The following is a 12,292-nucleotide window of genomic DNA, read 5'->3' on the forward strand; positions in this document are numbered from 1 at the left end:
CAGTCGGTCCTCAAGGACCAGCCGGAAAGCCTGGTCCAGAAGGTCTTCGGGGCATCCCTGGCCCTGTGGTGAGCATCTGTGCTAAAAGATGCTATTTGAGAACAGCATTTTATTTATAAAAAAACTATAAATGAAATGTTTACATCAGAATTATTTCATAAGTTGTGCAGATGTTTTTATGGGAATTCAAGTAAATATTATGCAGTAAAGTCAGAGACTCTTAAAATTTTAAAATGTCATTTATTTAATAAGTCATGGTGAAATTATAACGTATAAAGGCAGAATAAAAAACCAAACCCTAAGATCTCAATGTCGTAAAAATTTTACACATACACGTACGCATTCATATATATACACACATATATATGCACGTGTGTTTATGATATACTATGTGTGTGTTACACACACAGTAAAAGGACAGAAAAATTGCTTGCAGTATTTGTAGATGTTCTCTATTTGGTGGAACTCATAGGTGTTGGATGTTTTTTTCCTTTTTGTATTTCCAAAATTTTAAAAAAGAAAAATAAATGTATACTTTTTAAATAAAAAAAATCAATCATTTTTATTTTCTGTAGGGAGAACAAGGTCTCCCTGGAGCTGCAGGCCAAGATGGACCACCTGGTCCTATGGTGAGTAGCATCTTTTCCATTATTTAAAAAGAGAGAATTCCCAAAACAAATTATTATAAGCTAGAATCTCTGAAAATTTAGCTTATAATTTGGTTTACATTTTGTACGATATGAAAGGAAATATATTACTGAGACTTTATAAAGAGAAAAATAATCCTAACTGATAAGTATATGGAAAATATGCCACTTGATCACAAGATCTTTCATTACTTATACTCTTTGGATGAAAAAAAATGATTTCCATTCTGAATAAAATGCCACTAATGGTCCAGCCAGTCCTTTTCCTAGTATGTACAGTTCCCTAAAATGCATGCAATTAAACTTAGTTTCTTGGCACTTCATTTAAAAGAGTAATGTTGGCACAGGCACATAGTGATTTTTTTGTCAAAATAAATTGTTCTCTTCATGAGTCATGCAGGGTGTAAGATAAAACACTAAATCCCAATAGTGAAGAAAGATATGATTGTTACAATACTGAAGCTTGATTACTATGATAAACTCTATGTGCAAACAACATGCTTGAGAAACAATAAAGGATTTAGTTGACCAGCATACTATTTATAGATGGAATTTATTATAGAATCCAAGGCTATCCTTGCTACAAAATCTGGGCAAAAAGTGAGAATAAAAGACTTGCCTTGTAAAATCATTGCTTACTAGCTATTTTGTTTGCTTTATAAACAGATTCTGTTTAACACTAACAATATTTAAAATTCATTGTCCAAAAATAGTTATGTATAAATGCATCAATCAAAACAACAAACCATGCATATAGCACTCTACAAAAGTGATGCATATTGGTTAAAATAGTCAACTGCATATGGTAATTTAAGCTTTATGCAAATACCTTTCATCATGCTTATATTAATTATCTCAGATATATACATACTCAGAAAGCCATCCAAACTAGGATTCACAATCCTAATTATTCAGAATGAAATTTGGCTCTTCCTTTTAATAAAGATGGCACAACAATTTCCTTTAGCACACCTACCAAGTATTTCATAAGTGTTGAAGAGATTTCTTTTAAGCTAGGAGAAGTTAAAGATCATTTATTTATTAACTGGTTAAAAGTTATTGAATTTTTATAAGACTTCAATCAGGAGATCATCAGCTCTGAACATTATCTCATCTGCATGGGAACAGGGCCTGGTTGAAGCAAGATGGGCTCCATGTCTGCACCACTTTCTAGGGAATATTGTCTTTACATATGGTCAACTCCTAACTGCACAGAGTCAGAGCTTGGAAAAAAACATTTTGTGTCTTAAGGTCACCCTAAAATTTGCCAGAGATTTTTTTTTTGTTATTTCAGATTTTCCAATAAGTATTTTGACCTTTCTGCAGATGAAATAAAAAGTACCACACTGGAGATTTCCTTTAGCTAATATTAAAAATAAAACCATCAGACATACCATCTGATTGCAGCTTGCAAAAGTTTGTATTGCTGACTCGTAAGTACAAGTGAGTTTACAGCACAGGAGGGCTGAACAACTCAAGCCCTGTTAAGCAAAGGGAAATGGTAAGCAGCCCATTCTCTGGCTGCTTCTTTCATAGGAGAGTACTTGCAACATGAATGTGATGTAGCTTTTTCATAGCTTCAGTTAGTCTTGACTGTGATATCTAATCTCAATGAAAATGTCACTTGGTCCTCATGAGGTGAGGGTGGAAAAAATTATCTTCAGAATGCTATTTATGGCAAATTAATGAGCTTATCCACTCAGCTAAGAAAGATTTGTTTTAGAAGGTAAATTTTTAATCAGTGAGAAGTAGCTTATCGTGGTTACTGGTTAATGTACTTGACTCTAGAGCCAAACTGACCTCAAAAACCAGCACTCACACTTTTAATTATTTTTTTATTTTTAGATTTAGGTTCTATATTTGTAAAATGGAAATATTTATAGCATTTATCCCATTAGATGTTATAAAGTTTAAATGAGTTATCCTGGATTATTAATATCTTCTAACCCATGGGGTTCTTATTTGTAAAGCATGTAGACCATTAACTGACACTAGCAGCACTGAATACAGAATTATTAAATGAATGAAATAATGATAAATATTTTGAAAAACAATCAGTTTCATATTCTTAGTGAAATCTAACTAAATTTGACATAATTGTGCGTGTGTATCATCGGTTAACCTGTTGCAAGTTGTTGGCTGTTAAAGCAAACGGGGGAGATCGACAAGTGCAGTAGTTAGAACATGGTGTAAGTCCAAGCAGAGGATGCTAGGCATACTCAGAGTAGGATATTTAAATGTCATCTCCTGATTATTAAAGAAGGAAAAGAGAAGCTTAAGTGTGGAGAGATGTGGGAGGTGAGGCTAACAGAGATTTGAAAACTGGTACAAGTTTGCATTAATCTCTGCAATTAATCCATGTGAAATTTATATGAATAATACTTTCTCTGTAATGAGTTTTTTTCTCATTGTAAATATATTCACACCCACATCCAAGTCTATGCAGGCTTCCGTTTTCTTATCACTAGAGTTCCACAACTACCAATTGGGTCACTTTTCCCCTTCCAGAAGCTGCCTATAACTTCCTACTATAGCGTTGCACTGGTCAGACAGAACTACTAAGACAGTCCCGTTTTCCTCAACTTGTAAATATAACTTAGCTGTTCAGTAAGTACAACTCACCTGCTTTCATCTTTCCAGACTGGCAGCTACCTAATTAGACAATTGATGTCTACCTAACAGAGCATCCAGGTAGATAACAGTTTAACAATTTTATAGGAACCACCTAGAGGTGAAATTCTTTGGGATAAAGTGAAACAAACATATATTTTAAAACTCTAAAAGTGTTTTTTGCTTGGTATCTTCCTACTCTATGTTATCAGCTCTACTAGAGTTCAGATATGGTATGGTATTTATTTTTTACTTTAAAAGTTAGGTATTTCTGGGCCGACCCTGTGGCGCACTCGGGAGAGTGTGGCACTGGGAGCGCAGTGGCGCTCCTGCCGCGGGTTCGGATCCTATATAGGGATGGCCAGTGCACTCACTGTCTGAGCGTGGTGCGGACGACACCTAGCCAAGGGTTGCGATCCCTTTACCAGTCACAAAAAAGACAAAAAAAAAAAACGTTAGGTATTTCTCATAGTAAAAATCAGGTTAAATTTGGTATATGCATAAATTATACACACACACACACACACACACACACACACATACATTTAGAATCACCAGATGGAACTGAGGAATACATGTGGGAACTAATGGAAAGCTAAGGACAATGATGGGCCTGTATGAAGAATTCTATTAGAGTTTTTTAAAGTGGAACTGCTGGTTTCTTGAGTAGTCAACAAACATTAAATGGGAATTAGACTGAGTGTTTTAAAGAGAAGAGTAAAGATGGCTAAATTCTGCCCTGTGCTACAAGGTAAAAATTAACAAGATTTCATATTTTGTGAAACTAATATTTATATGATTTTTGGCAGGCAGAATTACATCTGTTTACATTTTAAGCTTTTATTTTGTCTTGTTTCATATTCTTTTCTTTTATGAACCTGTTTTTCCAAATACTGAATAATGTTTCAGCTACACTGAAGCAAATAGGTTGTTAAAATTATTCAGTATTTATCTTTGGAGAAGTTTACCTTAGCATTGTTATACATTCCTTTTTTTCACAGTGATAAATAAAATATCTGATAGCATTATTTTTCAAACCACAAAAGCCTGAATAAAGGGTAGGATGGGTTGCTGAATTACAGTTTGATTTTTTTCTTTAATTATGCATTTGATCAATCTGTAAACAGGGTTGAGATGTGTAGTATTTCATAATGATTAAATAAGTTTAAATAACAAAGCATTTACTTTTCGCCAAATTAAACATTTTACATTTTTGTCTCCTAATTAAAGTGTAAGATATGAAGTTTCTTTAAACTTCAATGCGTTAGAGTTCTGAGGTGAAGATCAAAACAAATATTACTTAAAGCAGGGGGAAATGCTTATGTGTTCTATATACTTAAGAATGTATTGTCCCTGTTTTCCTTTTCACTTTATTACTTAAGAATTATGTATTTCCCTAAAGGCTTTCAATTTACAATATCATAAAAAGGAAACAGAAAATATGTATACTTGGAATAACATTTTTATATGCAAAGTTGGTGTTTTTGATCTGTTCCAAGTTCAGAGGATTATTTATAACTATCTCAACATCACAATGTTACGAATTCTTATGTCCATGTGATGAAAATAAGAAACTTATTTTACTTGGCAAATTTATTTTGAGATATAGTTTGTAATTTCATGAGAGATAGTTTAGAGGGATTAATACTTATTACCTCTAACTCCTTTGTGAATGATACTCATAGAAAGGATTAAAATGCATTTAAAACACAAATAGTTTCTAGTATATTTCTCATTAAGCCTGAACAATTATAATTACTAGGATTTCTTCTTTTTTGACACATTAGCTTTTACTATTAGACTGGGGTGAGAAAGTTGATAGGTATCCACCTGTAGCATATATAAAACTAATAATATTTAACATTTGTGTTATGCTTTACCATTTATGCAGTTTTTTGTAAGCCTGGTTTTTCTTTCATTATCACATTATGTCAGTTGTTATTTTTAGAATACTGTTTATAAAATAAACTCTGAGATAATAACTGATAGATCCAAGATAATCCAACTGATAAGATGTAGACTTGAAACTCTTCAAGCGAAACAGTAATTGAAATATTGACGCCCAGCAAGCTCTATCAGTTCTCCCAGTTATATCAAAATTTTTGTAAGTGTATAACATGCTGAGAGATTTTGAATAAAAAAAGAGAACTAAAAAATGAGAAAAGTCTGGCCTCTTGAAATAGTTTCATATTTGTAATATAGAGAATTTTAATCTAGAGATTTTTAACTTACATATCTCAAATTCAGTCTGTATTCTTAAATGGTTTCTGCTACTGCTACAAGTACTTGGTCTTTTAACACAATTAACATTTTTATTAGAACTATTTTCCAATGCAGTTTTATGCCACCTTATTTTAACATACGGAATCTTTGACATCTACCTGGATAGTGACATGATCTCAAAAATTATTTGATTATTTCCATTACTCATTTATATTATTTATTCAAAAATATGATGTTGGGCAACATTACTGTCTTTTCTAAATTGATGAGTCACCAGACATTTGTGATGAAACCAGAAAAAGTAGATGCAAAACATATTGCTTTAGTTATAAAATTATTAAACTAACAGGAACAAATAGGTAATGTTTTTATTTCAGCATAAACATGATCCATTATGCTGCTCTGGTTTGCATATTGATTTAACTGGATTTGGGACCTGGTATCACAGAGCCATTTTTCTTATAACTTCATGAGCATCAGATCTATGACAGCTTGCTGGGCTTACCCACAATTTCTGTTTCAGTTGATCTGGGTGTGGGTTAAGCCTATGCTTTCTAGCAAATTCACAGATGATGCCAATGCTGCTTGTCAAAGGACCACACTTTGAGATCCACTGCCATAGGGATTCTAAACTAGATGAGAGTCTCGTGTTAAAATCCACTCTTAAGATATATTTAAATGAGAATTTGCGAATTTCTTTATTGTCTCCATTTTATCTGTTTTAGGTTTAACAAAGCAACATGATTGTTTATTTGTATACAAAAAAGAATTTAACTAAATTTACATAAATTTATGTCTGAGGACTAATAACTTTTGTCCTTATCAGGAGAATATTGTTAGGCATATCCACACTTAAAACTGCACATCCTTATGAAAATACTTTTTGTCTGTTATTAATAAAATGATGAGGGAAATTGTCCATATCAGTTATTAGAGAATTTCAAATTCATTCATGAATTGAAACAAATACAAATATATCTAATAATAGCCCAAAATACTATTGTTACACAAGGGCTAATTTATATCGACACTATTCTTACTCTCCTCTGATATTCGGAATTTCATTTCAAGGAGTAGTCTTTAGAAACTAAAGAATAGAAAGGATCATCTACTCATTCTTGCAGCAGCCCCATGAAATAGGAAATGCAGTCCTCAGCTTACAGATGAGAAAATCAAAGCTCTCTTTCTTTAGCTGATTGAAATTGCTACTACAAGGCCCGGCCCGTGGCTCACTCGGGGGAGTGCGGTGCTGATAACACCAAGGCCACAGGTTCGGATCCCATGTATGGATGGCCGGTTAGCTCGTTGGGTGAGCGTGGTGCTGACAACACCAAGTCAACAGTTAGGATCCCCTTACCGCTCATCTTTTTTTAAATAAATAAAATAAAACAAAATAAATTGAAACTACAAGAGACTAGTTTCTATGCTATGTCTATATTATTGCAAACCCATATTTTTCATACTACATCACACTGCTTGGATCAGATCCATAGCTCTTAATACTTTAAATTCACAAAAATTTTGGACTGGGATATAATGTCCTCTTTGACACTGAAGAATCAACTCGCTAAGGTGAAAAAATTACTCATGGTGGCCTAGCAGAAGATGCGATAGTGATGACTCATGATGTAGTTTGGTGATAGTGAAAACAATTTGCTTTTTAAATACCATAATTAAAAAAATGTTGAAATTATAATTCAAATAATTCACTTCACTCAAACAAAATCCAAACTCATAGAAGAACCATATGAATAGTTTGTCTTTGTTGTTTGGTACCTTGCTTGTTGCGGGCAGTAGCAACCTATCTAAACGGTCTTGGCCCTAATTTCCTGCGTCACATTCATATAAATCATCTTTTAGTGTCATCACTCTTCTGACAGCTCCTGTTGCCTTCATAGTTTTATTTGTCCTAATTTCAGAACAAGAACCTTATTTTTTGTGACCATCAAAGTTGGAGTATACCAATTTGTAGACAAAAAAGTTTTTTTTAAAGTCTTCAATATTAATATTTCCATGGGTGAGAGGGCAGGATTAAGGATCAGTTACTAAATCATGCCATAATTTTCATAAAAATATAACAACATAAATGAATATGTGCTATAGACTAGGACTACAAACAGTTTAAATTATTCGAGTAGAGGTATATTCATATGAAAAAAAGTAAATTTATTTATTCTTAAATTTATAAATAATTTAGATATAAAATTAAATTTTAAAAGTACAGCTAATATTATCATCTTGGGAGTGTAATTAGTAAAAGGTTAACACCCCCAACTATGACAAGAATTTTAAAAACTTATGAAATTTTGTGCAATTCCAATGAGCAGCCTGGAGTGAACTCCAATTAACTACTCAAAACAAAACAAAACAAAAGCCCTCACCTCTTCATGTTCATATTTTGTAAGGTGATAAAAGAAGAAAATATCTTTTGTGGAAACAACATTGCGTCAAGTCATAAGACTTGGGGTCAAGTCCTTGCTTTATCCATTGGCAAGTTTTGTGATCTTGCAAATTAATGTTTCTGGACATCTGTTTCTTTGTTAAAAAGAGGAATGGTACCACATTTGGTCATTTCTAAAGCTCCATTAAGTCCTAAAATTTTTTGAGAATCTGTAGCAGGAATAGCTTATACCAGTCCTCTTGGTTCTGTGACCTAGAAACCAAATCAATGGAGTAGTCCCTACAGTCCTTCAAGGGGTCAATGCCTTTGATCTTTCTGGCATCCTTGATTTTCAAGCATTCTGGTGGCAGTAAATTACTAAGAGAAAAAAAAAATCATCAAATGTAGGTTCTGAAATAATTATATAGTGGAAATTAAATGCCTCCATGTGATAATTTGCTAAGCCATTTCTGTCTCATGAGTAGGGATTTTACATGCAAGATTCAAGAAACTGGCATTTCTTTTTCTTTCCAAATCCCTGCCAGCCAAGTCACAATGAATGGTGCCATCTCTCAGTCTCTTGTCTTCTGCATAGATTGTCCCCCTCAAAACTTTTAGAATCTAAATCAGTTCACTTCCTCAGAGACTTGCCTTCTTTACTAGTTTTCTAAATTGCCTTACTGGTGTCTTGGAATATTTTTTGGTTTACTTACCTGAGTAGGTAGCAATATCTTCGCCTTGGTAATTCCCATCACTCTAAGGAGTCCAATATCATATGGTAAAAGAATTTTGCACTTAGAAATATAGTCCTGAGTTGGAATCCCAGCTTTGGTACTTGAAAGTTAAGTCACACAGTTTCTCACAAAGTAAAAAGGACACAAATAGCTACTTCATCAGGATTGTTGTGAATATTAAAGATATATCATTAAGATAGTTCTGTAGACTATGTGGCATCTTATGTATGCAAGATGTTATTGAGATTATTAGATATTCTTAGTGTGCCATATATTTCCAGGACATATAGTAAAAGACATCTATTTTCAAAAGAAAAAAATAAGAATTAAGATCAGAATTCAGAAAATTGGACGTAGCCTAGCAGAATTACAGAGCCCCAGTTTCAAGTTAGTATATATAGAAGTCATCTACTTGTTCTGTAGAACAAGTCTGAGATATACAAACATAGTTGTTATTTAAATACAAACAGAACAGTGTATTAAAATCTTTGTTTAATTTTTTTCCTATGGTAATCAAAGATCAATTGACTATCAAAAGTTTGTTATTTTTAAAAAAATTTACTGAGGATATTGTAGCTTTTGAAATTTGAGTTTAGCATAGAAATATTTGATTGAATGTATGTGTAATTTGGAAGTCCCTTCAAAATCAGTGTATTTAAAAATTCACACTTTCTTCTCAAAGAAAAGCCATATAAACCATGTCCTATTTCACATTTATTTAATCAAAATTATCAGTATTATGGTTTAATATTATGGTCGAGAATATTAAGATCCCTGAAAAATAAATTGAGAATCCTGGAAAATAAATGAACACTGATCATTACCTGTTTTTGAACTTTATTTTTCCAAATCTAAACTAGCTCTGTGACTAGTAATGTGACTCTCTTCCTCATACCTACTGTACCTATGATTATTTTGTCCTATTTTTTAGGGACCTCCTGGCTTACCTGGTCTCAAAGGTGATCCCGGCTCCAAGGGTGAGAAGGTGAGAATTAACGAGTGTGTTATTACAGTTTTGATATATTTATAGCAGAGGCAAGTACTTTTGAAGATTAAAATTATTTAAAAGGAAATTTCAAACAATATCTTTGTCATTCTAGCTGTGGAAAAAGCTTTCAATCCTCATCTTCCTAGATGTATTTAGAAAAGAGAAAATATACGAAGTAATAGAAAAAATACCAGAATTCAGTGTTGTTTTCTCAATGGTCCCTTTTAGGAACCATATGAAGAAAGCATATAGTTTTGCTAAAATAACTATTCAAAATAAACAGATGAAATAGCAAAATGCCCGTTTTTATGTTTTTAAACATGGAAATAAAATTTTAAATTAGAAATATCTTTCAAAGAGTAATTTGATCTATCAGTATTTATGCTGAGTTGAACCAAATAAGGAATATAAATGTTTGTTTAGAATGGCATTAATATTGTTTGGATTATTTTTAAATTTTCATATGTTTTTTAAAGACTGAAAAATCTCTGAAGAATAGAAATCATTTTATATTAAATGAGATTTAATGTTTCAATTATTTATTTCACCAATATTGTATATGGTAATTACTGGTCTTTTAGTTGAGTGAATTATTGAAATGAAACACTGAAGGTGGCATTTTTAGAAAGCATTCTGTTCCATAAAATGCCCAGCTCTTAATAAAGACCTGACTTAATGCAAGCAATAAATGATCCATTTAGGTGACAAGAGGGAAGTTTCTTAACCCTGTATTCCATTCAAAAGTGTTATTTTAATGTTTTTTATCATGAAGTTAACCTGCCAATATTCTATGACTAGAATTTTATGATGCTGTAATTTAGATATTATTTAAAATTTCTTTTCTCTGCCTTCCAAAGGGACATCCTGGTTTAATTGGCCTGATTGGTCCTCCGGGAGAACAAGGGGAGAAAGGTGACAGAGGACTCCCTGGAACTCAGGGATCTCCAGGAGCAAAGGGGGATGGGGTGAGTAACAATATAGATCATTTTTCCTACTCTTCTTGTAATACACACACACACACACACACACTCACACACACACACACAAACACACAAGCACACATTTGCACACTGTTCTTTAAACATGATCAGAGAAGTAATTTTGAGAGTCTTTATTTTAATCTGCTTAAGTCAGTGGTATTTTTAAAAAGAGATTTTTATTGTTCCTTAGAGTATATAAATTAAAAATATGATTAATCTAGGAATTATAATTCAGTAGTTACTTTCACAAACATGTACTGAACATGCATCACATGTAAATATTATTCTGAAGGCTGCAGGAATATAGAGATATATATACACGCACACACATACATACATACATACACATATATGTATATTACAAAAGCTTATTATAGACATTTCAGCAAAATGGGAAAAAAAAATTAGATTTTGCAAAAGTTCTTCCTTGGATTCACCATTGAAAATGTTTAGGCTATTTTTAAGTACTTTCAGATGCTCTCAACATAACTAATGCCAAACACGAAAATGGAACAGCTGAAGGAAACTCTTTACATTGCATGATTCTCTCTCTAGGGAATCTCAGGTCCTGCTGGTCCCATAGGTCCACCTGGTCCTCCAGGCTTACCAGTAAGTATAAAGCAAAAGACTCTTGAAAGGTAGAGTTAAGTTACAAATATACCAAAGAGACACATATGCTCCATATTTTTATCTGTGCTTTTGCCTTTGCATTTTCTAGGGTCCTCAAGGCCCAAAGGGTAACAAAGGCTCTACTGTAAGTAATTTTCCCTTTGGCATTTTAATTTTTCAATGAAGCCTATTCAGTTGCCTTGCTCTTTATTTATGTCCTGTCCCTTTTTCTTTTTAAACAGGGGCCTGCTGGCCAGAAGGGTGACAGTGGTCTTCCCGGGCCTCCTGGGCCTCCGGTAAGTGTATGTTAACAAGAGTGATGTTCTGATAATTCACATCTAGAGACTGCCAATGATTTCTCTGAATTTATAAGACAGACAAAAAAGCACATTCTGTCAAAAGTGCTGATTTTATAGGAAGTGGTAACTATATCAATTATGTAATCAAGTCTACATGCCAAGACTTATCTTTTAATTGATTTCACTCTTTAAATATAAAGATACCTTAACCATATATTATAATAACCTTCTTTTTATTAATTTTTCAAGACAATCGTATACTTTTTATGTCTCATTTTAATGAAACCAGCTGATTATATGTCACAAAGATACATTTATACCTGAGTCTAACAATAAAGACAAAAGTCCACATACTTGGCATTTTTTCCTAGCACATATAAAGATAGTAATAAAAGCAATAATTATAGCTACCATTTATTAATGCTGACATTATCCAGGCTTTGTACAACTATTAAGTGATAGAATTAAAATACAGATCCATATGAAAGAAATTTTAGTCTTCTTTCTGGAGCTAAAATGTTTCCAGCTATTTGAGCATTAGTATGCTGGGGCTGCCATAACAAAGTGGCTTAAACATCAGAGATATATTGTCTCACAGTTCTGGAAACTAGAAGACCTAGATCAAGGTGTCGGCTGTGCTGCTTCCTTCTGAGGGCCGTGGGGGAAAGACCTGTTCTGGACTTTTCTTCTTGGCTTGTGGATGGCGGTCTTCTCCCTGTGTCTCTGCACATCATCTTCCCTCCACGTGTGTCTCTGAGTCCAAATTTCCCCAGTTCTGAGGCTATCAATCATGCTGGATTAGGGCCCCCCCCCCCCGATGAA

General features: G+C 33.1%; 1 protein-coding gene across 1 annotated transcript; it reads left to right on the top strand.

Moving 5' to 3' along the window:
• Nucleotides 1-3: 3 nt before the first annotated feature.
• On the top strand, nucleotides 4-11,724 carry LOC103582593 (collagen alpha-1(XI) chain-like; the record flags this gene model as incomplete). Its single annotated transcript, XM_008564142.1, has 7 exons — nucleotides 4-68; nucleotides 576-629; nucleotides 9,526-9,579; nucleotides 10,440-10,547; nucleotides 11,118-11,171; nucleotides 11,281-11,316; nucleotides 11,414-11,724. Coding segments are annotated over 7 exons (440 nt in total), but the record flags the coding sequence as incomplete, so codon positions are not given.
• Nucleotides 11,725-12,292: the final 568 nt, after the last annotated feature.

The sequence above is a fragment of the Galeopterus variegatus genome, unplaced genomic scaffold (genome assembly GCF_000696425.1).
Source record: "Galeopterus variegatus unplaced genomic scaffold, G_variegatus-3.0.2 Scaffold16890, whole genome shotgun sequence".
NCBI classification, from domain to species: Eukaryota; Metazoa; Chordata; class Mammalia; order Dermoptera; family Cynocephalidae; genus Galeopterus; species Galeopterus variegatus.